We start from the raw sequence: 25,061 nt of genomic DNA on the forward strand, positions 1-25,061 counted from the left end.
TGGTATACATGAAAAAGAATACTGCACAGCTTAAAAAGGAAATCTTATTACATGCTACAAGGATGAACTTTGAAAAAAAAAAAAAAAAAGGATGAACTTTGACAACATTATGCTACATGAAATACTGTATGAGTTCACTTTATATGAAGTATACAAAACAGACAATCATAGAAACAGAAAGTAAAGGTGGGTGTTAAGAACTAGGGGGAAAGGGAATCAATGTTTCATGGGCAGAGTTTCAGTTTTGCAAGATGAAAAAGTTCCAGAGATCTGTTGTATAGCAATGGGAATATACTTAACACTACTAAACCGTACACTTTAAAATGGTTAAATAAATTTAATGTGTGGCTTTTATCACAATAAAAATAAATTTTAAAAATGTGCTTTAGAAGATTCTAGAGGATACTTGAAGTGCATCCTGGTCCACACAAAGGATTAAGTTGTCTCTTGGAGTTTAGCAGCAATCCCCAATCTCCCATTTTTTAGAGTGGGGTTGGTAATGCCCTCAACAACCATTTCTTAGCATGAAAATTAATTTGGTTACAAAAACCACACAGCCCATGAAGGAATAAGAGCCCTGCACCACCATCTTCAGAAATACTCTGTCAGGCAGAGAGAATATCAGCCCCAGCTTCACACCCAAATATCAGGAATCTCCAACGTTAGCAGCCTTAAGAGAACAAGGGGCTTAGACAGGCATAGCTTATAGTATACATCAGTGACATATCAGCTGGGAAATACAACAATTTTTCTTTTAAGAATTACTTGGTTATACATACCAAAAGCCTTATAATTTTATATAAATTTTATATCAGAAGTTTCACTTCTAGGAATTTACCTGAGCAAAATAACTATTGGTATATACCATAATCAGTTATGAAGACACTCATTTTTCATAATAGGAATTTTAAAAACAAGTTTCCTTCTTTCAATTGGCTTTAAAAAAAAATAAAACAGGATTTTTTTAGATTTCAGCTTTACAGCTCCAAAGTTACTAAGCATCAAAACTTCCATAATCATTAGAAAAATAACTGTTTAAAAAATTCTAGCATGGGTTTCTCTGATGACTCAGTGGTAAAGAATTCACCTGCCAATGCAGGAGACAGGGGTTTGATCCCTGGTCCAGGAAGATCCCACATGCTAAGGAGCAATTAAGCCCATGAACCACAACTATTGGGCTTCCCTGGTGGCTCAGCTGGTGAGAATCAGCCTGCAACGCGGGAGACCTGGTTTCAATCTCTAGGTTGGGAAGACCCCCTGGAGAAGGGAAAGGCTTCCCACTCCAGTATTCTGGCCTGGAGAATTCCATGAACTGTATAGTCCATACGGTCGCAAAGAGTTGGACACGACTGAGTCACTCTTATTTTCACCACAACTACTGAGCCTGTGCTGTAGAGTCAGGGAGCCACAACTACTGAAGCCTGAGCACCCGTAGAGCCTGTGCTTCACCAGGAGAAGCCCCTGGAATGAGAAGCCCGCACACCGCACCTACAAAGTAGCCCCCGCTGTCCACAAAAGGCCATGCAGCAACGAAGACCCAGTACAGCCATAAATAAATAAGTAGAATTATATATATATATAAAATCCTAGCACATTTTTATAGTAAGAAATCTAAAAAAAAAATAATGCGATACTGAAAAAAAGCACCTGTAAATATGTTGATTAATAAATATGAGACATATGGTAAGCCACAGCTTAACTTACCCTCCTTAATGAAGGTTCAGCATTAACCGCATTTTCTGGGTGAACCCACTTAGAAGGCAGACCAAGTCCTGAGTATGCATGTGTTCCATTTGGATATTGCCAAATAATTGGATAAAGTCCAAGCTGATTATATGAAGCAGATGGATGGGCTTGTCCAAGGAGATGAGGTGACTGGTGCTGTAACAACTGTTGCTGTTGCTGGTGTGCTAATGCTAAGTGGCTCAAGCTGCTGGCATGAGCAGTCTCTAGTCGTGGGTGGCCACCAAGTAAGGAGGCAGTAGGCACTCCGGGTAACACAGTAGGAAGCAAATGAGGGTGATGAACAGAATGGTGTGGACCACTAGTCAGAGGGTGAGTGTTAATGGTAGGTAATGGAGTTTGACTGGATGATCCAGCCAGTAAGTGGGGTGCAGGAGTTAAGGCAGGATGATGGGTACCTGGATTTAAACATGTTCTATGGGATGAAGAATGAAGAGGAAAAGGATGCTGGCTTAAGAAAGGTGAAATGTGGTTAGCTCCTGTATCTGACCCAATAAGTGCAGGATCTCTGTAAACTGTAAAATGTTCATTTTTATCAATGATTAGAGGGCTTTTTGTAGTTTCTAATGTACTGCCTCTAGTAGGAACCGGGTGAAAACTGCATCTTGATAACTCATGTTCTATCTTATTTGCTGGTCTTCTTTCACCAGCAGCTTGGCTGTTCGCATAAGTGGCTTTAGACTTTACAGAATCAGGGGAATGGTTGACTTTAGGCTTAACAACTTCAGGCGAGGGATTGGATTTTGTCTTGGGAGCATCCACTGAAGTATTAAGTTTAGATTTTATAGTTTCTGGAGGTGGACTTCGCTTATGCAGCTTATCTTCTGTGACAGAAACAGCACTTAGAGAAGATAAGTAAGAGACATACTGATTTTTCTCTTTTTCCATACTCAAGTTTTCATTTCCTGAAGAAGCATTCCTTACATTTGATTGGGTTAAATCTACTTTAACTACATCACTGACCCAGTTCTGGTCAGAATCTTGGTTTCCTGTTTCCAAGTATTTTGTATTTGCAATTGAATGTTTTGAATCACTAACATTAGGATCCATTTTCTGAAGTGTTTGAAGGCCAAAGGTACTACTTGAGGTTTCCTGAGCCACCTTTTCTGTGTTAGTGTCATTTGTAATATCAATAACACATTTCGGAGTGGGCGGTCTGGATACAAACTTCTCCTTTGGTAATAATTCCATTGTGTGTGTCTTCTCTGTATTACGTTCCTGAAGAAGTAAATCACTAGAATTATGATCAGAAAGTGTGGCCTGTTCTGATGAATGGATAATCATTTTTTCTTGACGCTGAAAGTCAACAGATTTCTGTTTCTCTGTTTCTTCATGTTTTTTATCTTCCTGTATTTGATCCCAGGGATGCTGGCTATCTATTAGTGTCTCTTCTGCCTTCTCATTATTCTGAGATTTTCCTTCTTCTCCGTTTATCTTTGAAGTGTTTTTATTTTTCAACTCATTCTCTGGCTTCTGCTCTGAGGAATTATTTATTATTCTCTTATTTGAATTTTCTGAGTCACTACTCTCAGAAAAGTCTGAAACATTGTCGGTTCGCAGTCTTTTCATATTTAGTTTCTTTTCATCCTCCTCAGCTTTCCTTCTTTTGTTCATCACCTGTTTTTTACCTTTAGGATTTTCTAGGAGATTTAAAAAAAAAAAACAGTTTTACCTTTCATATCAATATTAAATAAGCATATTTTAAATGAATTATTTGTTCCCATGCCTTTAAAAGTTGGTGGGTCCTACCTCCTCGTGCTATATAATCATATTTTTCCTCCTTCATCTTCTCTTCATCTGGTATACTGCTATCTGAGCCCTTCCTCTTATTTGGACGAATATTTCTTTGTTGCTGGTGTGAATTCTGTTTTGGTACAGCAGTTTGGGAGTTCATTGCTGGTCTGGGACTATTTGCTTGGGCACGTGTATAATGACCCTAAAAATAATTGATAATGACTATTTACTACCTGATCCTAAGTAATTTAAGGGAAAATATTTTACCATAATCCATCACTAACAACATACATACGTGAACAGTGTTGCTATTTTGACTGGCACGAGACCTTCGCCGTGATGTAATGCCAATATTTTCACCTTTTAACAAAGAGTGAACAACATCATCTAGAAAGGTCATTTGAACCATAGAAGGATCGACATTCTGTGGTTCTAGTACCTAATCCATGACACAAAACAAGAACAAAATTAAATCCAATCAGCTAGCCAATATAATGATAGGTACAATTTCTTTACTGAGTAAAGGTGTTTAGAAATCAGTTTGAGATACCTAATTTGTAAGACACTGTCAGACTACAATAAATCACCTTTAATCATTAAAGATAAAATTATCTCCCAAATGTTATGAAGGTAACTGTTTCATGTTCTAACCAAAACTTAAAAAGCAAACACATCTATTGCAGGTATACCTTGAAAAACAAGAATTAGAGGTATTCAAGAATATATTGCCAAGTCATAATATGTATTTCAAAAATAAAAAATGATTTTCAGAAAACAGCTGTAAAATAAAACAGGAAGGTAAAGCATGATGGGAATTCCCTGACACGCCAATGGTTAGGACTCCGTGCTTTTACTGCCAGCTCAACCCCTGGTTGGAGAACTAGATCCTGCAAGCTGCGCAGCGTGGCCAAAAGAGAAAATAGAGCATGGGAAGCAGAAAAGGACCAAAACTGTTTAAATGAATAGTAATCTTGAGGTTAAAGAAAGAACTATTTTAAAAACTAAAGGCAATTTTGTGCTTCAGTGAGGTCAAAGTTTGTTAGCTTTTAAGGAAATAAATTATACAATTTATTTAGGATTTTGATGAAAATTTTAACCAAAGCATCTGCATTGTTTATACAGGGAGTTCTTATTTATTCAGATACCCTCCACAATCCATCCAGTCAGGAAAATGCAAATAATCTATTTTCTGGGGGGTAAATACAGTACAGCTTTAAAAGATTTGAAATTAAGAATTTAATTTCAGACTGTTGCTTAAAACTCCCTATGATTCATATCCTTAACATTCTCCATATTCACTATAAAACTTAAAGGAGTAAAACAACTCTGAAATTGAATGTAAAAAGAACTTTAGAGGACATTTAAGTTTTCATTTGTGAAAAGAAACCATTTGGGAAATATCTTTTATTACTGGAGAGACAGAAAAGCTAAGACTTTAAGAAAGTTTTACCTGACTTAAGGATGAACCAAAAAAAAGACTAAACAAGAAAGTCTGATGCCTCCATTTTAGGGACTGATTTTCTCAGTGCTGAAATAAATTTGGCATCACTATCTTGCTGTAACTTTAAGTGAACTCTATGTAACATCATATAAATGTGAACTTTTTAGGATTATATGACCGCAAAAAACCTAGAGATGGAAAATAGTACCAATCTGTTGATCCACTGGGGGTGGGGAGGAATGGAGTATGTGAATTGTAAACAGTTTCTTTTCCACATCTGGACTATTTACCTGATCATTCATAACGATCATGGTGCGAGTGAAGAGATCATGATGAGTAATTATGCCAGTGAACCACTGGGTGGCAGAGTCTTGTCTATATACTCTCACTCTGTATCCATTCAAGGAGTAAGGACCTTAAAAAACACAAAACCACACATCATACACGACTTCATGGATGAAACGAAAAGGTAATGTGGAACTTGATGTACGAGCCTTTTAGCTGCTAAAACTTTTACCATAAGCAATTACAAATTTTGATTCCTGCAACAGTTTGGAAAAGCTGCCAAAGTCTTAAAACATGCAGAAACTGTTAACTGAATTTATGACAGTAAAATGCCATACTGGTGTACTTCTGGATTAAATTCACATTGTAAGACAACAATATCTGTATGTATATGCAGGTATCTTTCAGAAAATAGGCAATGATTAAATAATAAAAGATATATGCATATATCTGTATATATTTAAATATGTCAACACAATGGAGATAAAAATGTCTTCAATTCACAGGTACTAAAATGATATCAAATATTTGAAAGTTTAAAAAGAATTGTGAGGGAGGAAAACTGGTATACTTTATTAATGATAGTATTATATTAACAATTTACAAAATGCTTTCACGATTTATAAATTCTCATTTAATCTTCTCCAACTCTGAGGTGTTTTCCTGTTTATAAACATTAAGAAAGTGAGGTTGATAGGTTAAATAAATTTTTAAGTGAAAGAACTAGGACTGAATTTATTTTTCTGATTCCTAGGTTGATGCCTTTTCTTCTAGAATTAAGACATTTAGCACATCAATGAATGGTTTAATGTTTGCCAGTTTTTAAAAGACTATGCCAGCAAGTCTAAATATATCAAATTAACAGATCTGTAGAAAGTATTCCATATTACTTGTAAATTAAACATAGTCATACCTATAATCAGTTTTACAAAACATAGGCTTAGAATTTCTAACTATGGAAGAAATAGACTCCAAATTAGTTTTTCTGAATGGAATACTGAAAAAGCTTACAGAAAACTCCAAATACGCCAATTTGCAACTCCCATCAGGACACTACCTTAACGGTCTTGTTCTACCACCAAACACAATCTGAAGTCAGCCTCAAATAATTCTGCTTAGGATGGAATGGACTATTGCTTTAATCATTTCATCTCTAAGAATATGACAAGGAAAAAGGGTTACTTAAAAAAATAGTAGCCTGGCGTCTTCCATAAAGTGCAAAGAAAGAAAGAAGAAAAAAAGAGAGAGGTCATATCAACCAGTCAATTTGTGGACCTTCTTTGGGTCCCGGATTAAAAATAAATAAAAATCAAGTCTGTGAAAAATCAATGAAGACATTTATGAGACAAATGGAAACTTGAACCTGAGTAATCATTATTTGAGGAACTATTAATTTTCAGCACAATAATAGTATGGCATCTGTTTAAAAATAGAACCCAGCAATGTCTTAAAATTGATGGAAATAACAGTATAGATGGGGCACAATCTATCAAGATTTTATTTTATAGTCGTTGGGGCTGAGAGAGGATATTTCAGTGAACTTTTATGTGCCTATTTCTGTATATGTTTCAAATTCTCCATATTAAAAGTTTAAAAAATATTTAGCCTAAGAAGAATGTATAAGTAGATGATTCACTATTAAAAAAAACATTCAACGAAAGGAAGCCACAACTCTGAGATTATCTCTATTAACGCTTAAATTAAATGGCATGGAAGCTGAGGCTGAGATAAACATGGGAATTTAACAAGATTAGCTTTTAAAAACAATCAACCAAACACTGATACTGCATGTCGTATTGTTCCAGTTTCAGTTCAATTTCACAAAAAGCTTATGTTTTCAATACATAGTTTTACTGACAGGAAAAGAAATCATTTAGAATCATAAAATCTCAACTGAGGACAAGCTTATATCTTACTAAAAAAAGGAAATAAAACTAAGACTAGTATTGTGGTCATTGCTGAGGAAGGCAAACTGAAATAAGCCATTTTTATCAGATACCAACAGCATTCTTCAAAGGAAATCAACTGTGGCTCTGGGCAATCCTCCACAGAAAACAATGCTTCCTTCTCCAGGAAGGACACACCTACAGCGTCCGTAATACGGAAATTTTCCTATCAACAAAACACCTGTGTGGTCAGAATTTTATTCCAGGCATTTAGCTCAAATTAGTAAACTAGCGAAGTTATCAACTTCCTATTGAAATTATTCTGATTTTGCTATTATTTTCTGGGGCCTGTATATAATTGAAAATATTAGACTGGGTCTTCTATTTATACTGCATGTAACTAAACAACCAAAAGCAAACAAGAAATTGCCCAGTTCAAAAAACAAAAAAATTAATGCATAACTCAAAACAGTTACCTTGCATAAAAATCTCCTGAACCTTTTGTTCCTTTACCCAGACTTTCACTTCTTCCTGAAGTTGCGGGTTGTCCCTGAGAACTGGGTTTAGGCTGTCTATGTCGTCCTAGAATTATAGATTAAGAGAAAGGTCCATGTTACGCTGTCCTAACATTAATGTTACCAACCTTCCCTCCTATGTGTTCTAAGGACTGAAGAAAATTCCTTTATCTAAATGTATGCAAAAATGCAAATTCATAAGTTATAGTTCATTAGCAGTAACATAACAACAGAGCCTAAGCAATAAATCCATGGTAAGATTTGATCTTTGACAAGAATGTCTTAAGGAAAAATTTGAAATGTACTAATGTGTTCTCTAACTGTAAGCCTTATATAAGTCACCTTTTTAAGGGCTTCACTGTTAGAAGCAATATACAAACCAAATAGCTTCAGGTCATCTAAGGTTGGTAGCAAACAAATCAAACTGAGTATTTTGGGAAGCAATACATACATACATAGATGAGTTGTCCTCTCCCCACTATACCTAAAACATTAGGTTCAAACAAGTCATTATTTGACAAGACAACCACTGTCTTGATTTAAACACCATCAAATTCAGTTCTACTCCAACTCATCTGACCAGTAACTTCACCGATGAAAGTTTTATTTTTTCAAGCCAGTGTCAAAGCATCCAGGCAATTTAAATTACATTATTGATGATATTATCCTCATAACAGGGTGGATCTAGACACAGAAACAACCGGCTCTCTCCTTGGAGTGAATCACACAGTCACATGGTTTCCCACAATCTGCTGGCCTCCCGATGGACTCTCTGACATTCTGTTCTCTCTCAAAGCACTTCTGCTGCTCCTGCATGTGAGACCAGTGGCAGGGGCCCTAGAGTAGAGCTGGAAGAACAGAGCAGCACTGTCAATCTGGCGGCCCTTTTCAAAGTGGACAAGCAGATCATGGGAACCAGTGAACAGAAAGGTGCTACAAGAGGAAAATTCTATCTGGTGATAAAAATAATTCAGCTGTTTGGAAAAGCCAAAAAGGGGCTGAAGAGTACAGAGAATCCCTAATGAGGCAGGTCATACTTCATGCTTTAACGCTCATCCACGGAGAGCACTTTTCTTCTCACCTCATCACTGCTTTAAGGGACCACTCTGCATTTCTCGAATGATACTGTGGTAAACACTGATATTTTGTTTATACCCAGTGCACACCAACAAACAAAACTGTAAGACCTTTACACTTATCACCTTTGCTCTCCTTGGAAAATATACAAAAACGCTGCTTCACAGCAGAAGCAAATACTGGAGTGGAAAGATGTCACACAAAAAAGTAGGTAAAATCTGTCATGGGGGCGATGGGGGAAGCCCAGCCCATGACCTGTCTTCCCTTTTGTAAAGAAACTTCCTAACACTCCCTTTTCTCCACTCCACTTTAATAATACACTGCGCACTGTGTGAATCTCATTACCTGAGTAACAGAAAGTATCATGGGGAGTGTAGACGCTAACCCTCTTGATGCACACAAGGTGACAGTGAAGTCCATGACAGATAAAACACAGGAAACTTTCTGTTTCCCAAGGAAAACAATGACCATTTCCAGACAGTTCCGACAGATACCAAGTTATTTCTCACTTTATCTTCCATACACAGATCCAAACTTAACTCCTTGGAGTCAAACACTAATCATTTTCCTAAATGATGGTCCTTCAAGTGTTTGAGTTATGGTTTTATGTTTCCACAGCTTGAGTTTTGTTTCAATGCCTATCTTTATCATAATCGTTCTTCTTACTCTTATTCTAGACATTTAACTGGCATGAAAACGATGAGTACATAGAAAATTCACACAATTACATGGGTATCACAGCTGACTTACATGAAATTTACGTTTAGGGTTCTGCTGCCAAGCCTTTCTATTTTGGGGGGGGGGAATGGTATAAATTGCTATTAAAGCAGCACTGCCAATGTTTTGTAGACAAGTACAGGTAGGATTTATAAAATCAGTTTCCTATACAGAAATTTTTATAATTAAAACTACTGACATGTAAGTTTTGCTCAATATTTATGTTTTATTTATTCAACAGGTTAGGCTTCCCTGGTGGCTCAGCTGTAAAGAATCCATCTGACAATGCAGAAGACTCATGCTGGATGTCCTGGAGGAGGAAATGGCAACTCACTGCAGTATTCTTGCCTGGAAAATCCCTTGGACAGAGGAGCCTTGGTGGGCTACAGTCCACGGGGTTGCAAAAGTGTCGGTCACAACTTAGTGACTAAACCTTTTTTTTTAAATTCAACAGACTGAAAAAAAGAGCTACGTTTCCAAAATCATTAGACAGCAGTTATCGTCTCAATAACGACCCATTCATTTCTAGGGAAAAAAAAGTATACTATTAAAAGTTGATAGTATCAGTCTGGAGAAGGCAATGGCACCCCACTCCAGTACTCTTGCCTGGAAAATCCCATGGACGGAGGAGCCTGGTGGGCTACAGTCCATGGGGTCGCTAGGAGTTGGACACGACTGAGCGACTTCACTTTCACTTTTCACTTTCATGCACTGGAGAAGGAAATGGCAACCCACTCCAGTGTTCTTGCCTAGAGAATCCTGGGGACTGGAGAGCCTGGTGGGCTGCCGTCTCTGGGGTTGCGCAGAGTCGGACACGACTGAAGCGACTTAGCAGCAGCAGCAGCAGTCTACTTACTCACATAACCTTATCTAAGTTCAAATTTCTATGTATCAATTTCCTCAGCGTTTTAAGCAGGGTTACTAATATCTCTTTTCCTATTAACGAGTATGTTTTTACAATAATTTAAAAAATTTTCAGAAACTAGTCTTAACACATTCAATTCTAATTTAACCATGGTACTGACATGCCATTTACATATTTATGAGTTAATTATGAAATTAATTAAAACCCATGAAAATTATCCCAATACACGCCTGACTATGATAGTCATATTGCTGCTGGAATCTTTCTCTACATATAATGCTTTGTAAATCAGAGGCATTTTCATTGTTCTTCAAATTCTTATAGCCTGGTTTCAGTTTTGATCCTCAGATGCACATGATTACATTTTTTTTAGCCTTCTGTCTTGTCACCAACCATTCCCACTTGATGCGAATATATCTGGGGAAAAGGCCACATGATCTTTCTTACTCCACTCAATGCCTAAGGACATCCTGCTTCCTTTACTTGCATCCCACAGACGATTTCCCTTCTCCTATTCACTGCACCAACTCTCTCTGGAGTTGATGAGATTATGTTTATCTCCCTATGTACTCTACCTATCCTGAATGGTATGTCATTGTCTTTGCCTTTAAAATCCTTTCCCTTCTTCTCTTTAAATAATGATGGAGCTAAATTATACCCAAAGCTTGCCACCTGATGTGAAGAACTGACTCACTGGAAAACACCATGTGCTGGGAAAGATTGAAGGCAGGAGGAGAAGGGGACAACAGAGGATGAGACGGTTGGATGGCATCACCGACTCGATAGGAGTCTGAGCAAGCTCCAGGAGTTGGTGATGGACAGGGAAGCCTGGCATGCTGTAGTCCATGGGGCAAAGAGTTGGACACGACTGAGTGACTGAACTGAACTGAATGTAAGCTCCTACAGAGCAGGGACAGTGTTTTCTGTATGTTCTCTATTGTGCTTGAAAGTGAAAGTGAAGTCGCTCAGTCCTGTCCGACTCTTTGCGACCCCATGGACACCAGGCTCTGTCCACGGGATTTTCCAGGCAAGAGTACTGGAGTGGGTTGCCATTTCCTTCTCCAGAGAATCTTCCCGACCCAGAGATCGAACCCAGGTCTCCCACATTGTAGACAGACGCTTTACCATCTGAGCCACCAGGGAAATCCCTATGACAGTGGGAGGCAGTCAGTCTTGATGCTAAGAGTGAGAAACTGAAATCTTCCCCCCACCCCAAAAAGAGGCACTTCTGTAGAACTGTAGTCATCATTACCATTTTAAAGAGGCTCACAAAAGAACAAAAGATCAAATCTTGTTAAGAGTTTTAGCAGGTTGCCAAATGAAGTTTCTCCCCCCATTTATTGACCTAATGTTGTGAGAGTATAAAAAGAAAAAATGAGATACAAGGCTATAATGCAGACTCACAGAGAAGGGCACCATAATCATAGATTACTAATAAATATTCACTATCTTTGACAGAATGGAACTAACAAATTCAGCTCTGCCTTGAGCTTTTCATTAACTGCAATTACCCCCCAACAATTTCATATAACTAAAGTAACATGTATTCATTAATCTCCTCTCCCCAGATAATGAAGGAATAGCACTCTCTGTGAATCTTCTTCATAAACTCCATCCAGTGTATTAATTACACAAGTTACAACCTCCAGCAAACGACTAATGGGAAAACAAAAAATCAGTGTAACAAGATCTGTTGTACTAGAAATTTATATAGAAAATATGGGAAAGTTCTAAATAATGCCTTAAGTGAAGTTCTGGACTATTTATTTATTGCTCACTTGTGTGCTGTTACTTTCCTCCTTTTGAAAAGACAGAAGTTAGATTTAATTGAGTATTAGTGACACCTTAATGTAAATAATAAAAAAGAAAAATAGCTAACAAGATTGTGCATTTACCATGGCAGATACTATGGATGCTTTCCAAACCTATGAATTTTTGTAGAGCTGAGATTATTATACCCCTTTACATGTTATACACAGAGAGGTCCATGGTTACAGTCAGGATGTGATGGAGAGAGCTTGAATCTAATTCTGTGACTCTAAACCCCAGCCTCTTCACTTATTCTGTTTTCTCATGAACTAGTATAACAAAAAGGCATAAATAATAGACTATTTACTGTCACTGCCATTCAAAATCTGACACATTTCTTTCATTATATGGAAGAGAGGAATGGAATAGAGGAAAGATATTAAGATATTAAGTCACAATGGGTTAAAAACAAAGAATTCAACATTAGGTGGAAGTTATCTTTCTATACAACCTTATATTGGCCATGTGAATTTCTGCATATAGAAACAGTCTAACACTCATCAAACAGAAAAGACTTAGGATGTTAAATTCATGCCATCTTATAACAAGAAAGGATAAAAGAAAGAGAAGACAATCACTTTGGCAATGTGACATAATCATGATCTACAAATTCTCAAATGCTGTATTTTTAGGTAAACATTACCCTGAATTACAATGAGATGATCGAAACACACATGTATTCCTCATGAATACAGAAGAATATGATGACATTAAAAAGCATCATTTTAAAAGCTAAAATCAAAAAAATAAAAAATAAAAAAAAATAAAAGCTAAAATCAGGTTGGAATGTCTACTCTGACAGTAAGACTACTGCACTAACCTAATTTTTGTGCAATTCTCTGCTTCATCCCAGTTCAAAGGGAAACAATAAATATTTTACTAATGGGAAAACTAAGATCACAGCACTAAAATTTTCATATATGCCTGGCTAGGTTTACAAAACAGCAATAACACGATAGTGCTCAAAGGATATATAACACATTTTCTAAGATAATAAAGAAACAGTTTGTCATACCATAACAGTGCTCCCTACTATTTCAACAAATATTTCCCTTATGTTACACATCCTCTAGATTTAAATACTGACCAAAGAGCCAGCAGAGCCATGAAATAGGTAACAGTACACCAGTTCTAAGTTTCTATCAATATGACTGAGTTGACTGGCTTAACAATTTTAAGAGATTTGCTCTAAAGTCTTAACTGATGACTTTCATTTTAGGATACAAGAAATACAGGGACAGTTCTTAGAAAGGTATAGTCTTTCAAGATTGAACCCGGAAGAAAGAGAAAATATAAATACACCAATCACAAGCACTGAAATTGAAACTGTGATTAAAAATCTCCCAACAAACAAAAGTTCAGGACCTGATAGCTTAACTGGCAAATTTGTATCAAACATTTAGAGAAGAGTTAAAACCTATTCTTCTGAAACTGTTCCAAAAAATTGGAGAGGAAGGAAAACTTCCTCATTTTATGAGGCTCCCATTGCCCTGATACCAAAATCAGAAAAAGATAACACACACAAAAGAAAACTACAGGCCAATATCAGTGATGAACATAGATGCAAAAATCCTCAACAAAACACTGGCAAATTGTATTCAACACTACATTAAAAAGCTCATACACCATTGATCTAGTGGGATTCATCCCAGGGATGCAAGGATTTTTCAATATCTGCAAATCAATCACTGTTATACACCATATCTACAAATTGAAAAATAAGAAATATAAAACTGGAGCAGCTTCTCTCCCTTTGGACAATTTTCAATGGAGAATGACCTAAGGCCTGCTTTCAAACTTATACTGAGTGTGCCTTAGTAACAGAATTTTTTTTCCTCTTGCAATAAAGTCCCTGACCTTTGTGATGACATCTTAAATCCAATTATATTACATAAATTCCCCTATAAAAATCATACCTGACTGTATTTTATAAGAGTAATCATAAAAGAAACTGTATCTTGAATGTCAGATTGGGTGATTGAACATGCTTTGCAACATCACTTTGCCACAGTCATAATTTAAATTCATGCTTCAGCAAAACTACAAATGCTTGTCCTTAGCTCCCTGAGGTTGCTAGCCAACAATGAATAACATGAATGATAGGTTCATATAGATCAAGAGTGACATCAACTGCTATTATTGCCAGTTCCTGTATAACTTATAAAAGAACCCAATTTGTTAATAAGGCTCTACTGAAATTGGAAATCTGTTAAGTCTGAGAGTTACTACAGAGGTCTTCAGAAAGCACAACTGTCTAACCATCTGCAATTTAATTAAATGCAGCTACCACTGAGGGCTTCCATATATTTTCCTGATCTAAAGCAAGAGTTGGCAAACTTTTCCCCTAAAGGGCCAAGAGTAAACACATTAGGCTTTGCAGATTATAGCATCCCTGTCTCAACGACTCAACTCTGCTACTATAGGGCCCAGAGCAGCCAAACAATACCATAAACAATATGTAACTGAATGGGCATGGCTGCATTTCAATAAGGTTTATTTACTGGCATTATATGAAATTAGAATTTCACAGATTGATCAGTGTCATGACATTCTTTTGAGTCTTTTCCCAACTATTTAGAAATGTGAAAGGCCTTATAAAAAACAGGAAGGAGGTTTGATTTGACCTGCGGTCACTCTGCCTACCCATGATTTAAAAGAACACATAAACTACTAGTATAAACCAAAATTTAAAACTTCTCATCAAGGCAATGCAGTTCAATGGCAAACAGACTGCAAACTGTTTCCATAAATGTCTGCATATTCATCAGGATAGAAAAACAAACCAATTATCAAAATCTTTTCATTATTAAAGAAAGAATATTTTAAGACAAGTCATTTTTTTAAGGCTTTCACAAGTAAAACAATTTCCCGGGTACATTCCTGCACTCTCTGAATATAATAGTGTACTTGATTTCAGTGTAGAAAAGTTATCCATTTTGAAAGATAAGACTCAATCCTTTGGGTCAATAAGAATTATATACAGAGGTCAGTACTATGCACTTCTCTGGACTCCAGAGTAGGGTAAAAATAGGAACATGTATTAAAAAAGAAGAAATTTCCCAAAATTTATCCTATGGTTCATATATCTTAAGACTGCAAAATGAATGTTTTCTCCATAAGATAATTTAATATAATCTCATTTATACTGTCTCCTAAGGAACACAGATACTCATTCAAAACAAACAAACAAAAAACAGGGGAGAGGAAGAAACAAACAGGGAGACAAAGAAATCTTAATTTCTTTGCTTCTCTACTTCCTCCAAGGGCTGACCATGTGACAACTCTGAAAAGAAAGTGATTAGGGTTAAGAGGAAGAAAACACATCACCACACGCTGTCACAAAATTATCTCAAAATACTACTGGGAGCAATGACCAACATATTTCAAATATTTTACCTGATATTTTCTATTACATAAGGTGAACGCTAAACTGTTTGTAAAATGTCTGACTCTTTGGCACCCCATGGACTATACATATACAGTCCATGGAATTCTCTAAGCCACAATACTGGAGTGGGTAGTCTTTCCCTCTCCAGGGGATCTCCCCAACCCAGGAACTAAACCCAGGTCTCACACACTGCAGGTGGATTCTTCACCAGCTGAACCACAAGCAAAGCCCCAAATCTTTCTAACATAATTCTAAATCTTGTATTGCCAATTTTGGTGACTTCTTTACAACATATATGATAAAACCTAAAAATTTCCAGATTCTTAATCACTGTTAAAAGTTTAAGTTTTAGGCAAAATTTAAATTGTTATAGTTTATTTAGGATCTATATGATTCACTGCATATAAACCACACATCAATATTTTTAGAGTCAAGAGCACTGGACTCATTACTTATATATACTACATAAAACCTCTGGAAGACAAAATTCTCGCTTACCATCATTCAAGAATTACCAAATTTAAATGTATTCCAGTTCTTCTGTCAATCAGATTGGAAAATGTAAAAAGTTTATGACACCATTCATGGGAGAGAAAACTTTTTCTGAAAGGCATTTGGACTACACATCCTATCTGAAATAATGAATGTTTCTGCAATTCATTTCAGCTCACAAGAAATTGTGGGAAAATTAAGTTAATGATGTCAGTATGACAAAGAGGTAATGTTCATTCCTTGAGTTGAGCTATTTCAAATCCTAAAAGATGATGCTGTGAAAGTGCTGCACTCAATATGCCAGCAAATTTGGAAAACTCGGCAGTAGCCACAGGACTGGAAAAAGTCAGTTTTCATTCCAATCCCAAAGAAAGGCAATGCCAAAGAATGCTCAAACTGCACAACTGCACTCATCTCACACGCTAGCAAAGTAATGCTCAAAATTCTCCAAGCTAGGCTTCAACAGTATGTGAACCATGAAATTCCAGATGTTCAAGCTGGATTTAGGAAAGGCAGAGGAACCAGAGATCAAATTGTCAACATCCTCTGGATCATCGAAAAAGCAACTGAGTTCCAGAAAAACATCTATTTCTGCTTTATTGACTATGCCAAAGCCTTTGACTCTGTGAATCACCACAAACTGTGGAAAATTCTGAAAGAGATGGGAATACCAGACCACCTGACCTGCCTCCTGAGAAATCTGTATGCAGGTCAAGAAGCAACAGTTACAACTGGAGATGGAACAACAACTGGTGTCAAATTGGGAAAGGAGTACATCAAGGCTGTATATTGTTACCCTGCTTATTTAACTTATATATAGAGTACATCATGCGAAATGCCAGGCTGGATGAAGCACAAGCTGAAATCAAGATTGCTGGGAGAAATATCAATAACCTCAGATGTGCAGATGACACCACCCTTATGGTAGAAAGCAATGAAGAACTAAAGGGCCTCTTGATGAAAGTAAAAGAGGAGAGGGAAAAAATTGGCTTAAAACGCAACATTCAGAAAACTAAAATCATAGCATCTGGTCCCATCACTTCATGGCAAATAGATGGGGCAACAATGGAAACAGTGATTGATTTTATTTTTTGGGGCTCCAAAATCACTGCAGATGGTGACTGTGGCCATGAAATTAAAAGACGCTTACTCCTTGGAAGAAAAGCTATACCAAACCTGACGGCATATTAAAAAGCAGAGACATTACTTTGCCAACAAAGGTCCATCTAGTCAAAGCTATGGTTCTTCCAGTAGTCAGGTATGGATGTGAGAGTTGGACTGTAAAGAAAGCTGAGCGCTGAAGAATTGATGCTTTTGAACTGTGGTGTTTTAGAAGACTCTTGAGAGTATCTTGGACTGCAAGGATATCCAACCAGTCTATCCAAAAGGAAATCAGTCCTGAATTTTCATTTCAAGGACTGATGCTGAAACTCCAATACTTTGGCCACCTGATGCAAAGAACTGACTCGCTGGAAAAGACCCTGATGCTGGGAAAGATTGAAGGCAGGAAAAGGGGACAACAGGGGATGAGATGGTTGGATGGCATCACCGACTCGATGGACATGAGTTTGAGCAAGCTCCAGGTGATGTTGGTAATGGACAGGGAAGCCTAGAGGGCTGCAGTCCATGGGGTCTTGAAGACTTGGACACGACTGAGTAACTGAACTGAACTGTATCTTCTTTTAGTCTGCTTTCAACTCCATAATCCAGCAATCTCAAGTCTTCCTTACACTATCTTAATATCAAGCAAACTTCCTCTTACCCCTAAAGTACTGTATTTGCCTAACTTAATTAGAAATTTGTCATTTTAAAGTCTACTATTTTTATATGATTATTATTCTATGTGCTAGTACTCTCTTAAAAAATTTACATAAGCTTTGAACAACCTACTCCCATGCTATTTCTCAAAATCTTCATCACTGTACAACATGGTTTTCCATAGTTTTAGTATCTTCAACTACATACTCTTCTACCCAACATTTAACTTTTTAGTAATCTAAGGAAATAAATGAATAACAAATCAAATTAATGCATGTATATGGAGAGTCTAGGTATTTTAAAACAGAAAAGTTTTTTTCTTCAGTTGATCATATACTCATATAAATTATATAATTATAAACTCAAACTGAGTGACACAGAAGGAAGCTAATGATAGAAAAAAATTAATTTAAAAACTTCACCACATAATTTTTAAAGACAATCATATAATTTTGTATATAATTTAAACAATAGATAATTAAGTCCTGTCTATATATAATTTTATAATCCCTGGTTGATTTTGGTTAATTTAGATGAGTGGTATCCTACAGTTTCAATACAGCTTAAATATATCCTAAATTAGGAAAAAGAAATGGCAACCCACTCCAGTATTCTTGCCTAGAGAATCCCATGGACAGAGCTGGACACGACTGAAGTGACTTAGCATGCTTGAATGCATTGGAGAAGGAAATGGCCACCCACTCCAGTGTTCTCTCCTGGAGAATCCCAGGGACGGAGGAGCCTGGTGGGCTGCCGTCTATGCAGTCGCACAGAGTCGGAAACGACTGAAGCGACTTGGCAGCAGCAGCAGCAGCAGCATATCCTAAACTGACTGTATATGATTAATGGGACGAATTTTTTCTCAGCCTTTAAAAAGTATCTATTTAATAAGCATGTTCACTTAACAGTATAAGCAATTTTTAAAAAATCTTAAATTTTGATTGACAGATGAGATTAATACTTCACAAATATTAACATCATTTAATCCTAACAAATTCCTTGCTAGTCTGGTATTATTCTCTCCATTTTACAGATGAAACAAATTCAAGCATTAAGTAATTTACCCCAAATCACATGGCTAGAAGGCACATTAGCAAGAATCTGCATAATGTCAAAGTCCTTTCCACAAATCCATTGTCCAAACCATGAACTGGCAGAATAAAGAATGTGAATACTCTCTGCTGGGTTTTCAGTATCTTCCTTATGGTATTAGTGTCATGATGACAGAAGTAAAAAGAAATCCAATTAACCAAATTATTTTGTTATACACAGAAAATGATGTTTGCTAAAGTCGGTTCACAGGAATATAGTATTCCAAAATTTGGAATAGTTATCAAAAACAATAAACTCTCATTTATCAGGTATAAGTAACTTATCAGATCTCAGATGGGATTTTAGAATGGGATATACTATATTAATATACATGGCCTATTACACAATTCTTAGGGGTTTTTGTTTCTGTTTAAAATGTATTTATATGGCTGTGCTTGGTCTTAGTTGAAGCATTTGATATCTAGTTCCCTGCCTAGGGATCAAACCTGGGTCCCCTCCATTGGGTGTCTGGAGTCTTAGCCACTGGACCATCAGGGAAGTCCCCTCTTGCATCAATTCTTCACAAAGCACCTACTTGCTTTATTTTTATTTGTTCAGTTATATCAAAGTTAAAGAAAAAGCCAACTAGATTATTTTATTAATTATATTAATTTATAATTATATTTTATTATTATAATTAATTTAAAACAACTACCATTTGGGTTTCTCTGCTCATCTCTGAACTGAATGAAACTGACCTTTTAAAAAGTGTTCTCTTGAGTAAACTTGATTAAGACTTATAATATTTCTGCATTTTCAACTACAACTTGCTAAGTGTCCTCTCCTCTCAGAATTACCACAGAGCAAAAATCAGAACAATTAAGTAAAACTTTTAAAACCACTTGAAGGAAAATGTGTTTCCTTCTAAACCACATGTTAATATTCTTTGTGGTACCTTTTATAATAGTTTTGAACTTTTTATGGCGGTTCAAAAGTCTGGAAGGCAATTTTTCTTTCAAGTTATTTATCAGCATGGTTTTTACACAGTTGAGTCATCCTGAGTTCAACCTATTGAGTCACCTGCTTACAGCATCTGCCAACCACAATTTACTAACTGCAGTTTCCTCAAACTTACAACTGAACAAACTCAGGAAGGCCTGGGAAATGTTTAATGTTTTCCAAAATAGTAACTGAAAATATTCCTTCAGAACAGCCTACGTTTAAGAAAATAAAACAAAAAAAGGCAACTCTCTTCCTCTTGATGAGCCCTCCACCGATGGCAGTCTCACTGTATCTTGTGAAGAGGGAGAGAGGGAGCTCAACCTGAGGAGGAAATAAACTTATACGCTTGTATAGTTTTTTGGAAAGTGATCCACTAAAAGTAATTCCTAGTCAATGACTATTCTGATCATACAGAGTGAACATTTATTTTTAAAATATAAATCGCGGGGCTTCTCTGGTGGCTCAGTGGTAAAAGAATTCATGTGCCAGTGCAGGAGACATGCACTGCATCTCCTGTCTGGGAACATCCCACATGCCGTGTAGCAACTAAGCCTGTGTGCCACAGCTACTGAGACTGTGCTCTACAGAGCCCGGAACCGCACCCAATGAACTCTCATGCAGCAACTACTCAAGCCTGTTCTCTTCAACAAGAGAAGCCACCGCACCGCAACTGGACAGTAGCTTCCACTTCGACACTAGAGAAAAGCCAGAGAAGATTTAATTTCAAAATTAACACCATACCACACATTCCAGGGCTGATTTTCACTATTTCCAATATACTGTTATGGAAATGACAAACCTATACATTTAAGATTATATAATACTTCTCTTAGGATGAATATAACAATATATCTAGTCCAAACTGAAATAATCAACAAGTCCTGTGACTTGACGGTCTTGTTGGATCTGCCAAGTGACTTAATTAGACTTTTATCATATGACCCCAAGTTAAGTATCTGTTTCCTCATTAAGTCTATGCAAATATGATGAAAATACAAATACATGACAAATGTGTCAAGTTATTCAGAAAAAAGGAGGGAGTTAAAATTACAACTCCAAAGTCTCATAATAAAAGAACATCTTAATTACCTATGACTGCTAAGCAAGGTAGTATGCATACCTGTACCTTATCACAATTACCAGGTCATTGTTTTGCTATTCGGAAAGGGTAAGTTTAAGGTACTTAGAAAATCTTATCAGGAAAAAAGAGAACAGAAAATGAGTGAGGCATATTAAATGATTATAAAAAGAAGGGCAGTTTTTAAACATTACAGAAATAAGAAAATTTATCAAAATCCCACTAATTCTGCAAATATTTCTAGAGTTCCTTCGTTTAATAACATACTAAATAAAATTTCAGCTTTTCAATAATGCAATTATCATCATTATTGATTAACTGTTATGATATAGTCTAATTATTGACTGATATAAAGTATTGTTGCTTCTATACCAAACTGTTCTACAAAGACAAAATTTGAGTTGTAACTACAATTTCTTCTGTAGCCTTTTGTGCTATCACGCTCCCAATCTACCACCATCATACTTTTTAAAACTTTGTTTTTGATATTTCATATGCTATGGTAGAGGAAATCAGATTAGATAATTTGTTGGAATTATGTTTGAAACACTAAGTGCTGGAGAGTGAGTAAAACATATTAGAAATACATTTCATTCAACAAGACTTCTGAATACCAAAGTTCTGCCCCTGTGAATCCTACAGCCTGTAGAATGATATTACAGCCTGGAGGAACAGAGACTAATAGACACACCACTGCAAAACAGATTAAACGGTTTTACATATAACATAGAGGTGAGACCAAGATGGTGGGGAAAGACAGTCCTGATACGTATATCAGGAAAGATACCCCAGAAAAGGAGGCATTTGAGTTGGAACTTGAGAAAAGCATGAATACCTAGATTCTTGAGTTGAAACTTCAAAAACATAATGGCACCTATCAGGATATGGTAGAGCAGAAAAGAAGGGCTCTTAGGACATGTGAAAGGCATGTGCAGACACAGACATAGATGCAACAGCATGGCCCATATGGAGAACTCAAAATACAATGAGATGGACTGAGTGCGGACAATGGAGTAAGCGAGCAGGAAGACTGAAGGACCCTATTTAGAGAGCTCCGTAACAGTCCAGCCAAATGAGGATGGATGCTTTACAACAGAGATGTGGAGGATGTTGTGGACAAATACAATGTTAAAGCAGAATCAGCAATTTTTGGAGCCAATAAGTAAGGGCAAGAGAGGAACCTAAAACATTCTCAGATGTTGATTTGACAAAATGGGGTAGATACTGTTATGCCTTTAGCCAGGATACAAAATTATTAGGAAAGACAAGGTTTGAGTGCTGAAACTTTACCACTGTAGTAGGCAGCAGCAAATACAGGTTTCACCTTCTCAATGACATCTACCGTGACCACAACATGCTAGCCTGCCTCCCCCTTCTTCATTCTCAATAGCTCTTACTTTGCTTTACTTCTTTTATCGTGGCAATAATTAAACTATCACATTGTGAAGTGAAGTGAAGTTGCTAAGTCGTGTCCAACTTTTTGCAACCCCATGGACTGTAGCCTACCAGGCTCCTCCTTCCATGGGATTTTCCAGGCAATAATACAGGAGTGGGGTGCCATTTCCTTCTCCAGGGGATCTTCCCGACCCAGGGATCGACCCCGGGTCTCCTGCATTGTAGACAGATGCTTTACCATCACACTGTACTACTTACTTATTATTATTTTTATTTTCTACTGTGCCCTTTCTGGAATTTAAGCTCCAAAGGGACAGGAATTTATGTTTAAACAATGTTTAAAATTATGTTTAAACAACGCTGGACACTTAGAAGAAGCTAAAAAAAATAAATGTTAAATGAATGACAGTACAGCAAGGAGGTCTGGACTAGAGGTACAGATTCAGAAGATAAGAGTTTTAAAACGATAGTGAAAGCAACTGGAAATATGACACTGCTTAGATTGAGTAGTGAAAGACGACACCAAAAAGCAAGACCGTGGAAAATGACCCTACATTAAAACTACAGAAATCTTTGAAGCAGTTAATAAAAGCATACACAAGACAGTGATTCACAGTGCTAAATGCAAAGGTCCAGTAGGAGAGGAATGAGGACTGAAATAATCTATTTTTTTATAAAGAGATTATTAGTGATCTTAACAGTAACATTAGTTTTGTGGAAGTGGAACTAGAAGTCAGGCTGCAATAACTGGAGATGCTATTGGGAGGTTAGAAAATATAAAAAGATTTTAAGTCCAGCTATGTAGCTAAAGGAGTTAAGAACGGGTGTGATCAGAGAACCTTTATATTTTATATTAGGATGCAGATAACTGAATTTATTTATATGATGAGAAAAAAAAGAGGAATAGGTTTAAGATACGGTAAATGAACACAATGCGTATGTGAAGATGGATTTCAGAACACAAGGACAGGGGTATATGCCTTTTAAAACACAAGGCATAGAGAGGAAAAATTTCAAGACAATAATACACATGAAAAAGAAAATGAGTACATCCCTAGTGGGATATATCCTAAAGATAAAAAGAACGGCAACAAAACATTTAGACTGCTTTCAGTAATTATACTGTTGGTGGTAATGTCAGTGCTTTGAGGGTGGTAAGCTGCACAATGTACAAGAAAGCAAGTGAATAAACATGTGACATTCTATCATTTCTAATGTTGGGAACTTGTAACTTTTTAGAATATGACTAATGTAAATAGTTAGAATTAATTACAGACACTTTTAAATTTATTTATGTATAGACACACACAAACATAAAGAGAAACATTTGGTGATGAATACTAATACATGGGATTATACACGAGGAACCGTAACACAAACAATATTGGCCATGAATTAGTAACTGTTACACCTGGAAGACAGGTATATGGGAATCCATCTTACTATTCTACTTCTGTGTTCTAAACCAAAATCCTCTCAAGGTTTCTACTCCAATTTTAATCAGAACAAAAAATAGTCTTTTTAAAAGCCCCCAAAAGCCCCACTTAAATCTACTTTTTTATCTTTCTTACTTCATCCTCTAGTAGTGGTGGTTTAGTCACTAAGTCGTGTCTGACTCTTGCAACCCGTGGACTATAGCCCCCCAGGCTCCTCTGTCCATGGGATTTTCCAGCCAAGAATACTGGAGTGGGTTGCCATTTCTTTCTCCAGAGGATCTTCTGGACCCAGGAACAGAACCCTGGTCTCCTGCATTGCAGGCAGATTCTTTACTGACTGAGCAAGAGGGAAGACCGCATTCTCTACTAACCTCTAGACAGTTGTTTCTTGATGTTCTTGGAATGCTTTCATTTTAGGGCCTATTTTTGCTGTTCCAGCTAATACTTCTTACCAGGTTTTATATTTCTCCATAGCATTTATGTTTTCTAATATACTCAAATAGTTACTTTGTTTGTTGTCTCTGCTGACTAAGTTAAGCTCCCTGAAGGAAGGGAATTTATTTTTAGTTTTTGTTCATGGCTATACCTTAGAAAAGAAAGTAGAAAATGAAGTTGCTCAGTTCTGTCCACAGAGAAGGCAATGGCACCCCATTCCAGTACGCTTGCCTGGAAAATCCCATGGACGGAGGAGCCTGGTGGGCTGCCATCTATGGGGTCGCACAGAGTCGGACACGACTGAAGTGACGTTGCAGTAGCAGCAGCAGCAGTTGTGTACGACTCTTTGCGGCCCCATGGACTGCAGCCCACTAGGCTCCTCCATCCATGAATTTTCCAGGCAAGAGTACTGGAGTGGGTTGCCATTGCCTTCTCTGGCTATACCTTAAGTACCTAGAAATGTGCCTACAACATAGCAGATGTCCCCAAAGTATTTGTAAACTTGAATTAGTCATGGAACAAAGGGACACATCTCTTGAGATAAGAGAAAACGAGGTAAGCAAAGGTACATAAATAGGTTTAAGGGCAGGAAGTTAAGGGGGTTCCTGCTTATAGCCTCAAATTCATCTGTGCCGCAGGAGCAAGGTCATCTACTAAGGGAAAAAGGAAGAAGCTGAATAGAGTAGTGACACCTTGGAATAACTGCTTTAGGAAACGAAGCTCAAAGGGGGCATAGAAAAGGCTGCCAAATGGCACCAGAAGCTCAGCTGAGACTGGAGACAACACAATGACACCAAAATACACTGGTATAATTTTCTCCTTCCATGGTAAACATTCAGGGCGAGGCTTTCAAGAAGAGATTTCTGCGTTGATATAAACGTTATATACCCGCACTGTCCTTGTGGCTATCTGAACACTTGAAATGGGGCTAGCATGACTGAGGAAATGAGTATTAAATTTACTTTTGCTTGAC

The 25,061-nt window shown here is 36.9% G+C and overlaps 1 protein-coding gene across 5 annotated transcripts in view; it reads right to left on the bottom strand.

Moving 5' to 3' along the window:
• JMJD1C (jumonji domain containing 1C) overlaps positions 1-25,061 on the bottom strand; it is a 316,030-nt gene that overhangs the window by 41,528 nt on the left and 249,441 nt on the right. For 2 of the 5 annotated variants that reach the window (XM_061405104.1, XM_061405102.1), the window contains exons 4-8: positions 7,566-7,671; positions 5,209-5,333; positions 3,773-3,916; positions 3,493-3,679; positions 1,705-3,383 (exon numbers count right to left, since the gene is read on the bottom strand). In XM_061405104.1, the coding sequence (XP_061261088.1) occupies positions 1,705-3,383; positions 3,493-3,679; positions 3,773-3,916; positions 5,209-5,333; positions 7,566-7,572 (2,142 nt within the window). In that variant the 5' untranslated portion in view covers positions 7,573-7,671. Of the gene's footprint in view, positions 1-1,704; positions 3,384-3,492; positions 3,680-3,772; positions 3,917-5,208; positions 5,334-7,565; positions 7,672-25,061 lie in introns of those variants that run through there. The other 3 variants (XM_061405103.1, XM_061405107.1, XM_061405105.1) reach the window with 3 other exon arrangements.

Source organism: Bos javanicus, chromosome 28 (genome assembly GCF_032452875.1).
Source record: "Bos javanicus breed banteng chromosome 28, ARS-OSU_banteng_1.0, whole genome shotgun sequence".
Lineage (NCBI taxonomy): Eukaryota > Metazoa > Chordata > Mammalia > Artiodactyla > Bovidae > Bos > Bos javanicus.